This window comes from Daphnia magna, linkage group LG6 (genome assembly GCF_020631705.1).
Source record: "Daphnia magna isolate NIES linkage group LG6, ASM2063170v1.1, whole genome shotgun sequence".
Taxonomy (NCBI): domain Eukaryota; kingdom Metazoa; phylum Arthropoda; class Branchiopoda; order Diplostraca; family Daphniidae; genus Daphnia; species Daphnia magna.
In genome coordinates, this window is record NC_059187.1 from 7,530,162 (window position 1) to 7,549,663 (window position 19,502).

Sequence of the window (19,502 nt, forward strand, 5' to 3'; positions counted from 1 at the left end):
TTTTTTGTTTTGTTGTTGTTCGTTTTTTTTCTTATTTATTCCCTTCATTCCCTTCATTATTATTCAAAATTTCCTCTCTTTTTTTTTTCCCACGTATTTTTTTTTCTTTCTCTTTTTTGCCTTCTACTGGACTCACCCCGCCCTCCAGGGTTGGGGTGAACGATGAGACGATGGTTGACGAGGACATTGTCCGGCTATTTCGTCCGAGCTTTGTACGTACTCGTTCGAGAGAAAAGCGTGTTTCGGTCGTGTCGTTTATGGCCCGACCAACTGTCACACGGAACATGTAAAACGACAATAAGGCACATTACACGTCCATACAATAAGACTTCGTGCCAGCCAACCCCCCCCCCCCTTCAATGTAACGTGTCTTGGAAGAAGGAGGGGTCCTTCCCATATTATTCTCTCACTCTCAATTGTACTGTTTATACACAGTATATACTGTATATACATCCATACGTTGAATGAAAGAAAATATCGTATGTGCCTTGTTTGTCGCTATCGCGTCCGCGTCTGTATAATATTCGCGTCTATTATTCAGCACAATGATAACAGCTACTTTTTTTTTTTTCTTCAGTGTGATTCTCTCCGAAAGATCGGCTGTGTACTTCAGATCGAATTACGTTTATGCCACATTGGTATTGTCATTGTCAATCGATCGTCATCGTTGACACCAGCCCGTGTTTGCTCTAGTGTCGGTTTTTTTTCTCTTTTGGACTTTTATTTTATTATTGGCTATGTTTACCGCTATATCAGAGGGAAGGCGCATTGCGATATGACGTGAACATTTTGATTGAACTGTTAACTAAAATGGGGGAAAGAAAAAATCCACCGCAGATTGTTTGTATAGGCTAGTTAGCAAATATTTGGGAATGCAAACGTTGACATACTGTTCAATAGCTGACCAAGCATCCCCCCCCCCTCCCCGCTATCTGTATATGATGAGGGCTAATATTTAGATTCAGACCGTTGCCGCATTGTTGTCCGTACAAGCGTGGCCGCAATTCGGACAGCAGGGTTCGCTATTGACTGTTATACACATCAAACAGCATGCTTCACATCTTTTCGAATTTAAAAGGTTTATTGGTCTGATGTTGGCTGTTCTACTTTGAGAAGATTTGTTGTTGTTGTTTGTTTACTACTTGATATTTCTATTTACCTTAGGCTTGCGTCGATTGAACAGTTTTTGGCCTCGTCAATCGTTAATCGTTTTTTCTGGGTCGTTGATTTTGTTTCTTGGTTTTGGCGTCGACGATGATGCGCGTTTGTCGTTTGAGGAAACCTCGTGTCGGTACCTGATCTTCATCCGAGCCGGAGTCGTTGCCAACCCTCAATTTGGGGTTACTTACCCGTCCGGCACGGTCCGTTGCAACGGTCGTGGCGGCAGCTCCAGCCGCCGCCGTCGTTCCACACCCATCGTTCGGCTGCGTTAACTTCGGCTCGGCCGGCCGTGGACTTGACGGCAACGACAGTTGACCCATCTAAATAAAAAAAAAAAAAAAAAAAAATCAAAACCGTGTACACATTGTGATCTCAATTCCGTTGATTGTTTACTTAAGCAGAATAGACTTTTCAGTTTTTGTGTCTTGCATAGAGGGTGGTCTTTTATTCGTGTGTTACTTTTACCTGTGAATAGAGAAGGTCCGGATTGGGATTACCATTGACCGTTGACGGTTCTGCCTTGATGGCGTCGAGACTCTTGACAAGTTCCATCAAGGCCGACAGCTTACTTTCCAGCAGATTGAGAACATTGAGGTGATCGGTTATCACGGCAGACTCGGCCGGGTAATTGGCCTCCTCGACGGGTGGGCCGACTGGAATCTATTTGAAACCATCGCATACACAATCAATTTCTTTTTCCTTTGTGCACAATAAATAAGAAAGGTTCTTTGCGTTGTCGGCGTCGAAAGTCATCGTGACGATGATTCAAACGAAAAGGGTTGCCCCCGTGTTTTTGCTTGACGATGGATCAGTAGAAAAGGAAAAGTGAATGCACATTTTTTTTTTGTATATGCGAGAGCGAGGAGCTCGATGAGAAAAACTCTTTTCAAATGAAACATTGTCGGCTATAATAACATCTCCATATAAAGCAGCCGCACCCATCTCAAGAGGATGGCGTCTCTCTGCTGGAGAAGATTAAATGAATTTTGCCCCTTTCGCTCATCCGTTATCGCGAGACCCGTAGCGAATTATTACGGGCCTTCTTCAAAATGAAAGCAAAAGAAAAAGAAATAAAAAAAAAAAAGGAAAAAAAGGGGGGAACCCAAAGAGTCATCAATCGTTGGATAACTCGAGCGATTTCATTCATGCGGGTTCTCAAATCTTTACAGTTCTCTTTTTCCATACAAAAAAGTGACACACACGTAGAAGCGAAACGGATGGGAAAAAATGATTCATATTCACTTGAGAGCAGATCTTGATGATTGCCGACGCCACAGATCGCAGCGCTTCATTGTAGTCGATCTGCTCTTCGTCCTCCTGAGCTATTTGGTATTCACCGTTGATGCTGGCCGTCTTGTAGCGTGGAGTAGCTAACGACCCGTCATCGGCAAACAGTTCGTCCAGTAAGCGGGGCGTCGGCCGGGTGCTGTTGCTACTTGATAAACAGTGCGCTTCGAGTAATTGATTCAATCGAACCAGTAGCGTCTCCTTCAACTGGGCCAAGTATTGCACTCGCTCCTGGAGGACGTGAAACTGTTGCCTCAACTCGTCGCATTTCTCCTTTTGCGATTCGACGATCCGGATTGTCGAACGGACGTCCGCCGCACCTTTTCATTTCAAATCGAAATGAAAAAAAAAAAAAAAAAAATTTATTCATGACACACGATACGGCCAATGTTAACGTTTGCTCACAATGATACCTCCTCAGTCTGCTTTATTCACCTCTGCAACTCCCTTATATCGCTTTCAAAATATAGCAACCCTTCCGTCTCCTTAAAGCGTTGAGAAAGGGGAGGTATCGCCTTCCTCTCGGTCTCGTTAATAACAGTTACGATCGCAGGGGAAATGCGCCTATATAATGGCAGACGGTCGACTGCCGCTTGATGGTATCATCTTTCGAATTCTTTATAGGACGACGGTAAGGGGCTTAAAAACATTTCATCGTGCCAAGCGATTTTCTGCTTTTCAAAATGACATTTTTAGCGTCCCCTTTTCTCTTCGTCCATTTTTTTAAAACCAAAATATCGCGGCTCAATAAAAAAAAAAGGGATGAAAAATCTACCCTTTCTCTGTATTTTCTTTCAGTAGCGGACGACGCGGAATAAAATAAAAAAATAAAAAAATACGAAGAAAAAAAGACGCGAGTGTACATTGTGTGTGTAGACTTACAAAAGGTAGATATGCCCATATATTTGGTACGATCGAGGCTAGTCTAAGCCAATAATAAAAAAAAAAAACAGGGAAGAAAAGAAGAGAAAAATACGCGGATTACTCGAATTAACATAACCCATTTGTGCGAGAACAGGGTTATTCTGCTCATTTCTATAGTACATAAAGCGACATTGTGTAGTTTCATCTAGAGCCCATCAGCTCAATTTCATGTCTTTATGGCAGACTGTCTAGGCACCTCTGACAAAACGGTAACCAATCCAACGACGAAAAAAAAAATTTTGATCTTTATCACCAGCTATTTATAGGCGAAATTGTAGCGCATATCGATGCGGGAAAATCTGTTTATCCTTTTATTGTATGGGATAAAGAGTTTCAAATTTCGGAGAGCTGCTTCCTAATTGCATCAGTCTGTGACCGGATAAATTTCCAAGTCCCTGTTTTTTATTTTATTTTATTATTATTTTTTTTTCCCCTTTCCTTTCGTTTCAAATTCTCAGATCTCGGCGATGTTAACAGTAAAATCGCTCCACCCCTGGAAAGATTAAAACCCTGTATTAGAACTTGGCAACGATCAAAAGTGGTACCGTATTTAAGAGAATAACGAACTCGTATTACGCGTCCCATATAGTTTCAGCCCAAACGGAGGCTAACTGGTGTTTCGTTCAATTGAAATCATAAAGCCCACTTTACAACAAATGCTTCAAATATAAATTCTATATTAATAAAAAGAAAAAGAAATGTAGAAACGTCGGTAAACAATAAGAAAAGAACCAGTCAAGAGATGATTCATAACGGAAATTATTGCGCGCTTTGAAAATTGTTTTCAATCAACGTACGCGCCTATCTATGATAATAACAGCGCCAAACGTTGATTGGCCCCCAAAAGGATTTCAAAATCTTTTGTCGGTTGCCTTTGAATGGACGCGAACACTTGGCTAATGATCAAAAGAGAAATGATAACCCGTCGAACAGGAAACGAATTGTCTGTCCGCTGTCGGACACGTCGGGGGAGGGAGGAGGAGTGCGAACAAAAAGCACGCGCACAATCTTTTGATGCAGCGAACAAATCAGAAAAATAAGAAGAAGAAAAGGTTTTTCAAAAATGAAAAGAGAAAGAGGTGATGAACTGACGTGATGAATTGGACGCTCGTGACACGGGCCTAATGGGTAACCATCAGGACATCCAACAATCATGTGGATGATTATGAAAGAGCATCAGCTGTGGGGCATGTTTGAATGAAAGCCACTTGAAAATGAAGCCGGCTGTGGTGTCGGTGGCCTTTCAGTTTGAACATTTGTGATCCGGTTGGTAATCGCTGGCAAGCGTCACCACGGGCAGTCGACATTTTGTACACCAGCAACGGTCATCATCGCCTGAGCGTCCGATCTAATTAGCAAGTCTAATCCCGACAGAGCTTTACAAAATTTAAACACTGCACACTACATGTGCGATACGTCCATGCTAATCTAGTGCTAAGAGCACACACACAAAATCACGTCTCTCTCTCTCTCCCTGTGTGGAGAGAAAGAGAGAGAGAGCGAGAACGAAAGAGAGAGAGAAAAAAATGAAGTGGCTTTTCTCTGTGGGCGTCCTGAACTCCCCTGACTGGATGGTGATAAATGGCCACATTATGCAACACGCAAATATATCTCGATATGTCGGCTACTACTTTACGGAATATTAAATATGTAGCACACACACACACACACACGGACACAATAGTCAATCGACACACTGCAAATGGCAACAAGAAAGGGGAAGCAACAACACAAAAAAATGGAACCCAAAAGCCGCCAACTATAGACGAGCAACAAAGTAGCAGCAGCTGGTTCGTCTTTTTCTCACATGTAACCTATATACTGTACATACTCTATCGTATGCATAATAGCCTCTATATGTTTGACGATAACCATCCAGAGCGGATCACGCTAATCGCCGTTGAATGGATCTCCCCGCTCCCCCCCCCCCAACCTCTTTTGAATAGTAACATCACTCTGTGCTCTCTCCTTTGCTAGCAACTCGTTCACTTTCACGTCCGCATTTTTGAAATGTCGATCTGGTGCACTTTTGAATCGAGTGGCTATGTCGACTATATATAAATGACGCCCGCCGCATAGAAATGTATGGAAAAAAGAAAGAAAAAAAAAAAAGAGTTGGCTGAGGAAATAAAAATAAGTTGATCATACATCAAGGAAGGTAAAGAAAAAGAAAGACAACATAGAATTTGTTTAAAGGATTTAAATGGAGGGTTGGGCGCAACGCGTATGAAGAGGAGGGAGTTTTTTTTTTTTTTTCCTTTTCTGGGTGGAGGGATTGAATAATATCTCAATAAATTATTATGACGCCGTGCCATTCATTTGAATATGAATTATGATTACAAGTACATAATGGATGCAGCGTAGCGCAAAATATATCAACGAGGCATTGAAGAGAGAGCATCGGTGAATATCGTAGCTATTCTAATGCCAAAGAAAATCAAATTAAAGGGAAAAAATGTGTACCAGTAACGGATCTCAAGTGATCGATGGCCTTTTTGGTCTCGTGAAGGGCCTGTCTCGCTTCCTGATCTGCAAGCGAAATTTCACCAGTAGCCGCGCCACCTCCTCCCGCCGAAGTGGCCGCCGACCCTGTGGGTAGCGTGACGCGGCCCGTCATTGGTGTCGCTGGATTGCGGACTTGACGGTTGGAAGCGTTGGACGCCGTCGATTTCATTTCGTCAATGCGACGCCTGCGGAAAAAGGAAGAGAAAAACAGAAGTCATTGCGCTTCTGTCCTACGTAATAATGCGATCAAATGTTTCCCACTTAAAATGCTTTTTTTTTGTTTTTGTTTTTGTTTTTTAAAATGAGAAATTTGGAATTCATTTGAATAAAATATTTGATGGGATTTGATCAAGAAAACGAGTTGAATTTTCTTCTTCTTTTCATTTTTGTTTGAATTTCTCTAAAGTTAGAAGATTGCCGACTGGCACGAGAACGTTGACGGATTAGAGGAACACAAATAAACAAACAAATGAAAAATAAACAAAAAATCGAAAGCGCACCGATTAGAATAATCTGACCGGTTGTAACCAACAGCAACAACAACAACAAAAAAAGAAGAGAGAAAACAGGGAAACTTGGACTGAGTCACGTCTTTCACGTTTATGTTTGATTTTTTGTTTGTTTTGTTTGTTTGTTTTTTTTCAAAATTGAGAAAATCGACGTCATCAAAACGGCGATGTACTCAAAAACACCGGCCGCGGTTCAATGAGATGGATGACTGGGCGAGTCCGTGTTTAATTGGATAATAGATGAATAAAAGGGAAAAGCTACAATGCAAACACAATAGCGCAATACAGCTACACAGAAACATTTATACAAAGAGAATTTATTTATTTGTTTATTTTTTCTTTCAAAATAAAATAAATAAGTAAATAAAAATAAAAGAATGGGAAGTGTATGTACTTGTAGTCGCTCAGGAGGCGGTCGGTTTCTCTGGTTGATGCCACTAGAGTCTCTTCGTGATGCTGCAGTTCCGTCTTGGCTACGTCTCTGGCTCTCTTGGCTGCCTCTCTCACTTGCTATACACCCAAAGCCGCGACACAAGAAAATCTTTTATTTTATATATATATAATTTTTTTTAAGCCGAAAGAAAATCACCATAAACAAATAGAGACAACAACAACAACAACAACGAAATGAAAGAAAAGATTGAAAGGAAAGAAAGTTGGCATTCATGCCAAGACCCTGAATAAATTTCATTTCGTTCTTTTTTTTTTTTTTCTCTTCTTCTCACCGTCCATTTATCTCTTCGAATAAACACACACACACACAAAACACAATGCACATCCCGCTAGATTTTAACGAAATATAAATAGGTAAAGTACACATCAAGGCGCGTCTCGATTTCATTCGATTCGTTCGGTGCGTATAGACGTAACGTACACTCTGTCAGCCAAGGAAGAACACCCGATCGTTTATGTATTCACTCTGCCATTCATCGATTTAGCAGAACAATGGAGCCACACATGGACCAGGTGTCGGATTTTTTAAAATTTCTTTTTCGATGGTGAAATGAACGCAACCTCTCGTGAAACGGAAATGGGCGGATAGGGTTAAAACCGCTTGAGGCCCGCATACCAGCGGGCAGATAAATATTTAAGAAAAAAATAGTAGACGTGTTGATGATTATGGGTTTAAAAAAAAAAAAAAAAAAAAACTAACCTTGAGCTTAGCGGCTTCTACTTTAGAATCGGCCGCACTTTTTTCCAGCTCGATGAGTTGACTTTCGTAACCGATCCTTTCGCCGCTGATCACGTCCAGGATAGTCTTGTACTGGCGCTGTATGTGGTACGCTTCGACCATCTTCTGGCGAATGCTTTGAATCTCCGTCAGCGTAACTTCCTCATCAATCAACTGCGATTAAAAAGAAGAAGAAGAAGAAAAAAAAATACCATTGAACGCCGTAACATTCTCTCTCTCTCTCATTAAATCCTTCGTTTTCTTTTTTAGAGATTTTCTTATTTACGTGTTGTAAGTAAGAGAGCCAAATATTTAAGGGAGGAATGAGGACAGAGGTACGCGCACGAGTCGCATATTATTTATAGGAAGAAAAGCCAAATAAATGTTTCGAAAAGAAAAAGGAGTTTAACGAACATGTCACGTGTACACAACAGCTGTTGATACTTTATGTAGCTAATAAACTTGAATCAGCTGACAGTATTATTCATGAAAATATTTTATCGTTTTTATCTCTTCCTTTTGGATCAAAATAAAAATGCAAAACTCAAAAATGATTACTAGATCACATCTTGTACATGTAAAACATATCCCAAAATGTCTCTATTCAAAGGCGTACCTAATCATTCTGTAATTCACCAACTTGTCCTCTGTGGAATAATAATAATAAAAAATAAAAAAATAAAATAAAAAGAGAGAAATGGGGGAGGGTTTGTATAGCCGTAATCAACCCTGTTGGGGGGTCGACATTTACACAGAATTTAATGCACGCATTTGTGTAAAAATTCGACAACATTCAAAGCAACTTGTAACAAAACACGAGCCTTAAAACGTGCACGGGCTCGACGGGAGGGTGAAAAAGAGGCAGGTGCTGATCATTGATGTACAGAGATTGTGGCAATCGACTACATACATTTGTATACGAAAATGAAAATGAAAATGAAAAAAAAAAAGCCCGACTTTCACGCTTGTGAAATTCGAAAAATACGCTGCATTTGATATAGCTTTTGAATGTGACCAACCAGCGCTTTTCCCCAAATGCTGTTGTGCATTTGTCCGACTGTAGACATAAATATAAAGCCTGTATTATGTAATCCCCTCCCTTTTGGCCCCTCATCCTGAAATACAGAAAAGGCTGTACCTTATAATGCCCTGGAATCGAAGCTAAATATGAGTCGATTTGTTTAAACATAGCCGCCGCTAGGTCATTTTTAGGTGGAATGAGGGGGGGTTTGCGGTGGAGGGGGGGATGAAAGAAGAGATTTTGATATCGTCGTGAACGAACCACACACGTGAAACCAACAAAGAAAATCCGACTATATGCCCTCATTTTTGGACGACTCCCCCAACTTCCACCCACTACTCTCTTTTTCGCTTGTTTAATGGCGTTTGCAGTACGAAAAAGGAAAACGGATCTGATTTCACCTCATGCAACGGGCTCCGGCAAAACCCTCAGCCTGCAATGTTAGTTTAGCCTTTAGCGTTATTGTTACATATTTAGTTTTCCCCCTTAGTCTATACATAAAAAGGCCTATATATGTTGGAAGCAAAGGTCTTCGGGTTCGAAAGAGAGCAGTCATCCGTCACATCATCTGCGCCCTAACTCTTCCGGAATATGGACAGCACAAAAGCCCTGTAGATTTTTTTTTTTTTTTTTTTCGTGAAGCTGCATCCGCGAACGAGAAAACATTGACGTAATTTTTGATTTGTTTGTGTTCGTCTGCGCAAAAAAAAAAAAAAAAAAGAATAATCGATCTTATTTACTCCCCACCCCCTCACTGCCACTATTATGTTCCAGCACGGATCGATACAGAGTATTGTTTACCCTATAATATCCGTTCGCTGGATTTCGAGTGCGCGCGTAGAAAATTCTCGTTACAGGTCGTAAAGATAAAAAGTACATCAAATCAGAAACGGCGGTCTTTTCCATTCAATCCAATAGAAATAAAGAGATTTAGTTTATAGACGGAAGCGCATATCACTCGTATCAATGAAGTCATAACTTCAAATAGATAAAAGAAAAAAGAAAACAAAAAACAAGGGGAGAGAATACGAACTGGCGCCGTGTCCAAATGGGTGATTGAGTAATCAACACGAACTGACCGTGGAACTGAATGCTAACACGTGCAACGCGTAACTCGCCACGCGCCGAGAGTCCAAAAAAGGAAAAAAATGATATCGACATGGCACGATATAGAAAACGTAATAGATATGCTGCAAGAATAAGAAAAGAGAAGCCAAATGCGTGTGTTACAGAAAAGGCAATGCGGGAAATCGATGAAAAGCTTTTTTTGGTGTAGAGCTACTATATACTAATAATAGAGATAGCCTTTTTAAAAAGAATGCAAAGTGAAGATATGGGGACCTTGGTCATGGGGAATGACGTGGCTGATGATTTGACCGGCGATAATGACGATGCAGTCGACGATAACACGCGCGTCGGACTCTCCGCTCGACTCGGCTCCGAATCCAGGGCCAGCTGTTCTTCGATCTCGTTGATCCTCTGGTAAATCTATCGGGTAAAGGTCAGCGGCACACGGAGGGAGGAGAAAAATAGTTAAAATGTATATACATGTACATTATATTTTTCGAATGTGCACACGACACGCCAAGGTCGGGGTCTCCTGTTACACCGTTCGTTCACGAGTATAAACCAACTCGAGTGTATACAGTGGGGGGAAGGGGGGGTAGGAAAGAAGATCGTACGACGCACAATGGAAAGAAGTCGACACAAACACAAGAACAACTAATCGGCCATGTTTCTCTTGAGCTCACGATCCAGTGAAACATACCTATTAGCATAATCATGGGCGGTTGTTTCTTTGCCTTTTTGAATACTAAATAACGCGCGCGCGCAAAAAAAGAGCGAGAGTTGTATGGACTGAGAAAAAGAAAAGAAAAGAAAACATTTTCTTTGGCTAAAAGGGTACACGTATATAATAAAGACCTCTGCTCTTTTCTCCGCAAAAAAAAAAAAAAAAATGGTATAACCTTGTGCGCTGTGTTTTGGTTAACCTCACGTTCGTTAAAGAGCCACACAACTAGCGGCGGAAACGGCCGTTACGATCCCGACAGTCTAATTTTCGAGCGTCTAAGGTGAGGTCATGTTTTTGAAAAAAAAAAAATCAAAATCAAAAATAAAAGAACTCACCAATTGGGTTTGATGTTTGGTGAGGTCGGCCTGTTTGACAAGGTCGGCGATGCGACAGTCGAGATCGACAAGGATTTCGTCGGCTGATTTCGTCAGTTTGTATTTGCTGTAATCGATGTTGTTGTCTCTGAGCACCTGCAGGATGCCCATGGGACTCGACTGCGTCGGATGATTCTGCCGGCTGTTCCTCACCGTATCGCTCAGCTCCGATTTGATATCGCCCACTGAAAAGCAGCCGTTTGTGTTGCGCAACACAAATTTAAAAAAAAATAAATAAAAAAGAGATTGAATTTTGCGATTTAACAAAATGTCGAACGTGGACAAGTGACAAATGCGGTAATCGATTTTAACCTATGGGTGGGTCTACCCTCGAAAATCGACGATGCGTGTCGTTTTTTTTTTGAACAAATGAAAACGTGTTCGAATCGAAAAATTCGAAAACTTTTTTTTTTAAAAACGTAGAAGAATTGAAGCCGTTACCATCTTGTTTCAGTCGATTGAGCCGCTGCTGGTTCCTTTTGATCGTTTCGTTGCTTTCATCCTCGCACGCCTTGCGCTCCGCCTCTATTCAATTTCATCCGGACCATCGCACGTCCCACACAAAAAAATCTTTATCAATTTAATTTTTTATTCGGAAAAAAAAAAAAAACGGCTGTGTGTTCGATGAATAAAAATGAAATAAATAACAAGACGAACAAATTGGATACAGACGATAGTGGGCGTTATATTTTTGTTTATGTAGTTTTTTTTTTAAAGAAGAGTTTGGTGGGGTGGGTTTGTCATCGTAGAAAGCAAAAAAAAAAAAATGGTTATTTTCTTTCACACTTGTTATTATTCATGTCGATTCATTGCTCGCCCCCGATCCATTTTTTCTTTCTTCTCGTTTTTCAGTTTCAATTTTTGGATATATATATTTTTTTTACATGACTTAACTTCACACAATGCGTGAATAACTCGCACGTTACATATCGATAATCCGGCATATTTCGCCCCTCAAGGTCTAATTGAAAATGCGCATATTTTATATCGTTTTTTTTTTAAATAGACGAAGATCTACTGTGAGTCGACTGAACTTTTTCTGCTGAACCTCCTCCACTGAGAAGGAAGTGTGCATACGCATTGCGGGTCAAAAATAAAAAAGGAGAAACATTACCATCAATCGCCAATTCTTTCGAACGCTGTACGACCCAATAAAGAACAGAAAGCAGGAAATGTTGCGCACGTCCAGCGCAAGAAAACAAAAAAGGGAGGCGATTTTTCAGGTAGGCTAATGACAATGACTCAAAATAAATCCATCAATAAATCAGACAAGAATCGCCATGAATAGAATGCAGCAGCATCAAAATAGGAAGAGATAACAGGGAGAAAAACAAAAGAAAGCCAAACACATTAGGTGTCGCTTGTATGGCAACAAATTGGCCAGCCATCAAATAGGCAATGTTCAACTAGCGGCTCATAATGGACGCTCTCGAACAGAAAAAGAAATGAATACTCCAGCACATCATGTATATAGCTAGCTTCCTTTTTTCTTTCCCTTTCAAATTGTATATACTACACTATATGGACGACAATGTCGATGTGTAGGGATGCAATACAAAAGCTGTTGCTGTGTGAAGTGTGTGTGGATGGCCAGTGCGTACACAAACACGTTGGACACGATCCAAAAACATAAGAGGAAGGAAAATAAATAAAAAATAAATAAAAATGCATATAAATAGAGAAGCAGAGTGCGCACATCCGGATGCTGTTTGCGCACACAGGACCCAAAAACCCAGCAAAGCGACACAGGGATGAGTATAAGGATATGAATACAATCCGAAAATGTCAAAAAAAAAAAAAGAATGGGTCGAAATAAATAAGCGGCGTAGGCGGCAATTGCCGATCGAGACAAATGTACAGAATAAAATAAATAAAAACACAATGTAGACCTAGTAGATATAACATCGTATCTACGTATATAGAATTGTTTGGGGTGAAATTGTCCGACGTCTGTTCCGTAATTGTGCGTCTATACACTAACCATTTTTCGTTCGGTGGACAGAACAACCGGGGGGAGGAGAATGTAGCCTTTTGTTCGGGAAAAAAGAAAGAAAGAAAGAGACAGAAACAATTTTGAGTACGTGGGGGGTGGGGGGACAGATGGGTCAACTGCTGATGGTAAGACAATTTGACACTGTTGATGTTCTCTCTCTCTCTGTTGTAAAGTGTCCAGCTGCCAGCACCTGCCCGGCCTTTATCCTCGTCCCCCTTCATTCCTGCCGGCACGTACGACAACATCTCCCTTCCCTAATGTTTCTATGCACGCACTTCTTTTTTTTTCCTTTTTTCGTGAACTATAGAAACGTTTTTATTTCTGGCGTATCTTGACGATTTATCATCGGTCTCGTATCAAAAATTGAAAATGTATTGATGACCATCTATTTATCCCCCCCACCCCCCTCCCCCACATGAATGTGTCCATCTTATTTGTATATGTCATTTGTGACGATGCTATAAGGCACCAGCCCGCTATTATTGGAATTAGGGAAATAGATTTGAACGATAATGATGACACATTTTTTGTTGGCTACTTTACCGACCAAATGCAGTTGGCGTTTGAGTTCGTTGACTTGGCGCAGCAGATCCGTGTAGTGGCCAGCTTTCAACATGGTTTTCACTCGTTTGATTCAACGGCCGTCTTGTCGTTATTGACTAACACGTTACCATGACAACCGTCGCGTAGGGTGGTTTCTTTTTATTTTTAATTTTGTGTGTGTGTGCACACATTCAACGGGTTAAGCAACTCAAAAGTGTACGAATTGTTATAGCCATTGGAATTGGCGATCTTTTTCTTCGTTGCTCATCATTTCTACGTTAAGTTGAAGGCGAATGCTATATATTACGTAAGACGACAACCGTGTAATAGATTGGGTCAGTCATGGTCAAAACATTTTCTTTTCTAAAAAAAAAAAAAAAAAACGACCACGTTCAAATTTTATGAGTAGGAGGGGTCAGAATCGAGGGCTGGAAAATAAAAAGACGTTGGATTTTGTGCACATAAGAGAAAGTGATGAAATGGCAAAAATAGAAAAATGACGTTTTGAATACTCTGTATATATCTGGTACATTTTTATCGGATGGATTCTTAAAAAGATGGGCGTGTCAGATCCATGTTGTTTTCTGTTGTCTACTTTTTTTTTTTCTTCTACCATTTTTTTTTTTTTTATTCTTTCCTTTTTCTTTTGAAAAGCGAGTCTCACATTTTGAGGAGATTTGAAAAATGAACATTCACACACGCATAGAAAAGAGATAAACGGACGCGTAGGAGGTGTGTCGGTGGGCTGTTGAATTCACGTGTGGTGAAGAGGGGGTGGGTGGGTGGGTGGCGAATAAAAATGATGAGAAAACAGCGTCAAAATATGAATACATTCGATATATATCGTTGGGTGTTTGTTGTCCGCAGTCCTTTTTGTCGGTTCGAAACGATTTCCTGTTTCTAGAAATAATAGTAAAAATAATAAAAAATAAATAAAAAGAAGAAGAAGATATCGAGTATAGGTGTGTATTAGATACACACCCGGGTCAAAAGAAGATTTCAAAAAAAAAAAAAAAAAGAGAGAGAGAAAGAGAGAGAGAGGAAGTCCCCCCATACCCCAATCGGCCTCACCGGTTGCTGTTTTTGGGTGTCGAAAATCTTGGAATTGCCGTGTGAGTTTCGGGGCGCTCCTCGTCCTGTTGAATGGGAGATTTTAAGGGAGAAAAAAGCGGAGAGACCTTAGTGAAAACAGACAAACAATTGGGGCGCGGCAGGCGGATATGGAAAGCGATCGGTGATCATCTTTGGCCCGAAAATACAAGAAAGAAGGAGAAGAAAAGCCGAAGGATATCGGCGTATCGGAAGTTGGAGGGCGATGCGTTTGAGGGGATGCCTTCATAATGACGAGTGATGGAAAAAGAGGAGGCAAACTGATGAGAGAAAAAGCACGTGTGAACTGATCTGTTGGCCGATGAGCACAAACGTCTCCCATTGAAACGATAACAAGATTTTTTCTCCGTCCAAAGAAGGAAGGAAACGAGCAAACAAAGGGAAATCGAGAAGACTTCCTTGAAAAAAATATAATAAATGGGCAATCGAGCCGATGAAACTAGACTACCGCATTCCCTACATTTTTTTTTGGGGGGGGGGGGGAGTGAGAATTTCTTCGTTTCCGCTAATTTTTAATTCTTCTATAATTTCGTTTTTCTTTCATTTTTCATTTTTATTTTTATTTTTCTTATTTTTCTCAATAATTTTGCCGTTATCTATTTTTTTCTGTCGGCCCTGCATGGGGTCTGTCTTAAATATCCTTTTAAGTTCTGTGTTTTTCCTCGGCTTCCGTCTGCATCCGCCCTTCGTTTTTCTGTCTTCGTAAAAAAAAAAAATGAATACGGCAACGGCTGCGCGTGATGGCGATAACGATTTAGAAACTGCCTGAAAAATAACGATGCGATAGTTAAAAAAGAAAAAGAAAAAATCATATCTGATGGGAACAAGTTGTAGACATGTGAATCAACGGTTCACAGTCGAGTTGCGTCTACTTCATCGGCTCGATAAAAAAAGGAAAAAAAATGTTTCCAACGCGCCAATTTCCATATTTCGAAGAGGGACGAGCAAGAATTTTGCATTGTGTGAAAATAAAATATAAATCAAATCAAATGATAAAAGAAGTTTACAGTTTTCCCATACATCTTCCCTTCATCGTGAATAATTGCCGTGCAACCGGTTTTTATCGAGATTGATGAATTCACAACGTTCACAAAATTTAACACACAATTTTTTTTAGACAAATTAAAAAAGAATAAAAAAGGGGGAGCTGGGGATGTTTTCTATCAAGTCCCTGCAGACATTTTTCCTCAAATGAAAGGAACCTTTTTGATTAATTAACCCGAATGACGTTTGTCTTGCAACGTCGCCACCGCGCCGCTATTGAAACATATTTTCAATGCGCCCAGTTTTCTTTTCAAAATTTCCATTTTTGCCCGTTTCTCTCTCCCCACCTTTTCCTCTTTTCTTATGGTTGACGAAAAGAGACGGGAAAGCGCGCACCGACGTTGACAGATGCGGATATGCGTAAAGGAAACGGTGAAGCCCTTCCTTTTTGCGCTTTATCAGATACGTGTGAGGTCTCTCGTCGCCCCCCTTTCTAGACGCAAACAAACCAAAAAGTTCAACACACACACACACACACAAAAGGGACAACGTATGTAGAAGAAGAAGAAGAAGCGCGACGCTAGACGACGGCGGACGTCCAACCATCTGCCCCGACACGTTTTAAAGTGTTGGTTAAATGAAATTTGGGGAAAAGTGGCCCCGCCGAGGTACATGTAGATATGCTTGCTGGAAAAATAACTCAACGGGCATATGATGGTCTAGGTAAAAAATAATAAAAAAAAAAGCACGCGGAGTTTGAAGGGGAGAATAAGGCAAAGAAGAAGGGGGGGGGGGGAGAGGAAGGAGCTCAAATGAATGACCGTAACGGACGCCCGTGTAACGCAGAGGAGACTTTTTCTTTGACTATACAGACAAAACACACACACACACCTTCGAAATAAAATTACGTATGCAAAGAAAAAAAAATTAAATAAGAAAAGGGTGTACATAAACTCGTCAGACGCACAAAAGGATTGAACAAAAAATGAAATAAAAAAAAACAAAACAAAAAAACAACATCACACTGCGTGTGTATGCGACTGGATACAAGAAGGGATGAGCGGCTGCCGTGTGCCGAAGTCGATCCGGGAGTCTCTTCCTATCATCGTAACATCATTGTCGTCCTAGTGTGAGAAAAGGGATTTTATGTTTGATCAAAAGAAGAAGATGGATATAATATAGAAAGGGGTTAAACACACACACGCACACAGGGAAGAGACATCCACACCCCTCTCCCGGCCATCGGCTAAAAGAAAGATGGATTTAATATTCTAATATTTTATTATTATTATTATTATTATTATTATTCGTATTCATCCATTAGATCGAAAGAGCCGGCGTGAATTTGTGTATACACCAGGGGGAACTACATTACAAAGACACGCCGTGGTGCATATAGTGTTATCTTGATTATTACTATTCAATCCCTTTCCTGCCGTGTCTTCTTCTCTTCTTCTTTTTTGACCTTTTATCCCATGTGATAGACACGCCTTTATTTGCATAGCGCTTTTAATAGCTACGGGGGATTTATATTTTCAAAGTCGTCGTCATTGGATGGCGTTTTATTTTTGTATTTTTTTTTTTTTAACATCCCTTTTCTATTTTCCTTTCTCTTTTCTTGTTCCTGTTTTTTTCTTTTCAAGTCGTTTTTCTTTCTTCCTTTTGTTTGGTTTAGTCAGATGATAGACGGTGAGAAAGCAAAGAGATAGCGGGACTGGAGGCAGATGCTCCTCCGACAGAGACAGTCATCGTGAATAATTTCAGACGCTCTTTTTTTTTTCTAATTCATTTTTGGGCGTCTGTTCGCTTCCTAAACTCGACAGGACAAAACTGCGGGCACCGGGCCATTAATTTTAAAATAAAAGGGGGGGAAGGGGAAGAAAATTCCAAAATGTTCAAGCAAAGACAAACGAAAAAACAAAACCGACAGTCAATAATAAACACAAAAAGAAAAAATGACTGGGTGCTCAACGGTCGTCCTCGCTGGGCACGACTCTCGTGTTGCACCGGACCCCCATCAGATCAAACGCTTCTATAAGATTATATATATACCCCCGTCGTGTTCAAAGAGTATCTGCAAGAATAGGTTATGAAGAAGATCACAAAAAGAAAAAAAAAGAGCACTTATTTTTTCTATTGCCTCGAAATAAAAATGGGGAAAATCAAAATAACACAGACACCAAAATACTGTGAGAAAGGGGCATATAGACACACTATATTGTCCTTTAATTGGGTATAGGCTAACGTCTAGTTACACGAGTAGCATTTTTTTTTTCTTTTTCTTTTTCTTCCCGCACCACCCCATCCGGCCTTAACAACAAGGCTCACACAAAGTGCGGACGATGGAAAAAAAATTTTTTTTTTAAGAAAAGAAACGTTAAAAAAAAATAAATAAAATGGATACAGACAATGTTGATATTGAAGGGGGGAAGATCTCTGGGATGGGCTTGTACACCCAAGATGAAAATAAATGGGTAAAAAAGAAAAAAAAAATGAAATAAAAAGAGAAAAATAACCGCTGCACTGATCAGATAAAGAATATATCTCATCGACAAGTGGTAGAAATACTAGACGAACACAGTAGTTATATACTATAGTACCACATCTAGTGTATACACTGTATACAATTTTTTTTTTCGAGGACGGTGAGTATAAAAGAAAGGGAGAGAAAAAAAAAGTGACGTAGAATGGGAAGACACTCCCATGTTTCTAGCAGCTATTGTTATAATTGTCGAGCCTTAAAAAAAAAAATTATGCTTTTTTTTTTTTTTTTTATTACTTAGTTTAGACATTTTGCTTACTATCTATAGGCACTTCCTCTTGATATATTGTTACCATTTTTTTATTTTGCTATTTTTACTATTGAAATCTAACAAAAACAATTTTTTTTCTACAATTCTTTTCTGTTGATATTCGATGATTTTTTTTTTCTTTTAGGACAACTCACTCTTTATTTTTGCTGCGAACGGATCGTAATACAACAAGAAGCAAGAAAAAAGAGAAGGCTGTGCTGTGTCTTACTACTATTTATTTTTATTGCATACATTCAAAATAAAATATAAAAAAAAAGGAAACATTCAACCCCACACATGCCAACCCCCGGATTTCTTATTATTATAGACTCGTCTTTTAGAAGAAAAAAAAAATAATAATAAAAAAAAAAACATTTTAAAACTATTATTCTTTTCCAATTGTTGTTGTTCCGGGTTCTACGCACACAAAAACGAGGCTACTGGTCATTTTTTTTTCTTTCTTCTTCTTCTTTATTTCGCGCCCCTTTTTTTCCCCTTTTCATCTTCGTGTGTATCCTATTAAAAAAAATATTCTTTATTATGTACAGTAGACGCCAGCAATAATAACATAAATAATAAAAAAAAAGGAGCTACCATATTCATAGGTTGGTGTGTGTGTATATAAGAACGTGAGTGTGTGTCTGTAACGGTTATAGAAACGAAGCCGGATCCTTGGAAGAGTTCCTCGACTGTTGTTATTTGATTGGGTCATTACGGTCGCAGGTATAGACTGTTGGCTTTGCAGATAGCCCATCTCGTTTCAGAAAATTGTTCTTTCCTTTTCTTTTCTTTTTTTTATTGTTTGTTTTCTTTACAAGAGGAAGTCGAAGTGCAGCAGAACTGTTTGTCTTATTGGCTGAAAAGAAACCAACGAAGCGATGAGAAACGGGTATGCGTGATGAAAAGAGACGGACATAATAAATGGGCATGTTATTTCCAACGTTCGTTCAAGAGCTGGTGCCACCTGGTGGCCAGGTGAATTCGCCTCACCCAAAAAACAGCATGGGGGTCTATGTTAATCTCGCGACTATTGAAAAAGTCAGATGCCTTTTTATTTTCTACTCTTTTTCTACTCCAACCCAATTGAAATTACCGTTAAGAAATGAAGAAATAAAACATAATTTTTTTTTATCGAGGCCTTTGATAATCAAATGCTGGCGCCCTTTCTCCTCAAATTGTTTTCAACTTTCTCGTGTCCTCACATCATTCGGATGACGATGTCGGATTACACTGAACGCTACAACAAGAAAAGAAACAACGACAAAGAAGGAAAGCAAAAGAAGAAAAAGGAAGAAAAGAAAAAGAAAAAAAAACTATCCTTAATTTTCGCTGACTG

At 39.8% G+C, this 19,502-nt stretch overlaps 1 protein-coding gene across 1 annotated transcript; it reads right to left on the reverse strand.

Moving 5' to 3' along the window:
• Positions 1-1,062: 1,062 nt before the first annotated feature.
• Positions 1,063-13,359, reverse strand: LOC116925072. The gene is made up of 10 exons (XM_032931693.2): positions 13,281-13,359; positions 11,186-11,269; positions 10,706-10,929; positions 9,920-10,066; positions 7,540-7,731; positions 6,781-6,896; positions 5,836-6,062; positions 2,404-2,768; positions 1,627-1,821; positions 1,063-1,481 (listed from the first exon to the last, which is right to left on the reverse strand). Exons 1-10 carry the CDS (start codon positions 13,351-13,353, stop codon positions 1,203-1,205), a joined length of 1,902 nt encoding a protein of 633 aa, XP_032787584.2. The 5' UTR covers positions 13,354-13,359; the 3' UTR covers positions 1,063-1,202.
• Positions 13,360-19,502: the final 6,143 nt, after the last annotated feature.

What these genes read in the sequence shown, in the direction of transcription:
- LOC116925072 (XM_032931693.2), bottom strand. Translation starts at nt 13,353, where the DNA reads ATGTTGAAAGCTGGCCACTACACGGATCTGCTGCGCCAAGTCAACGAA. An exon ending in CCAAACATCAAACCCAATTG is followed by an intron (nt 10,067 to 10,705) that starts GTGAGTTCTTTT and finishes TTTACCCGATAG; the next exon opens with ATTTACCAGAGGATCAACGA. An exon ending in CGTCATTCCCCATGACCAAG is followed by an intron (nt 7,732 to 9,919) that starts GTCCCCATATCT and finishes TTTTAATCGCAG; the next exon opens with TTGATTGATGAGGAAGTTAC.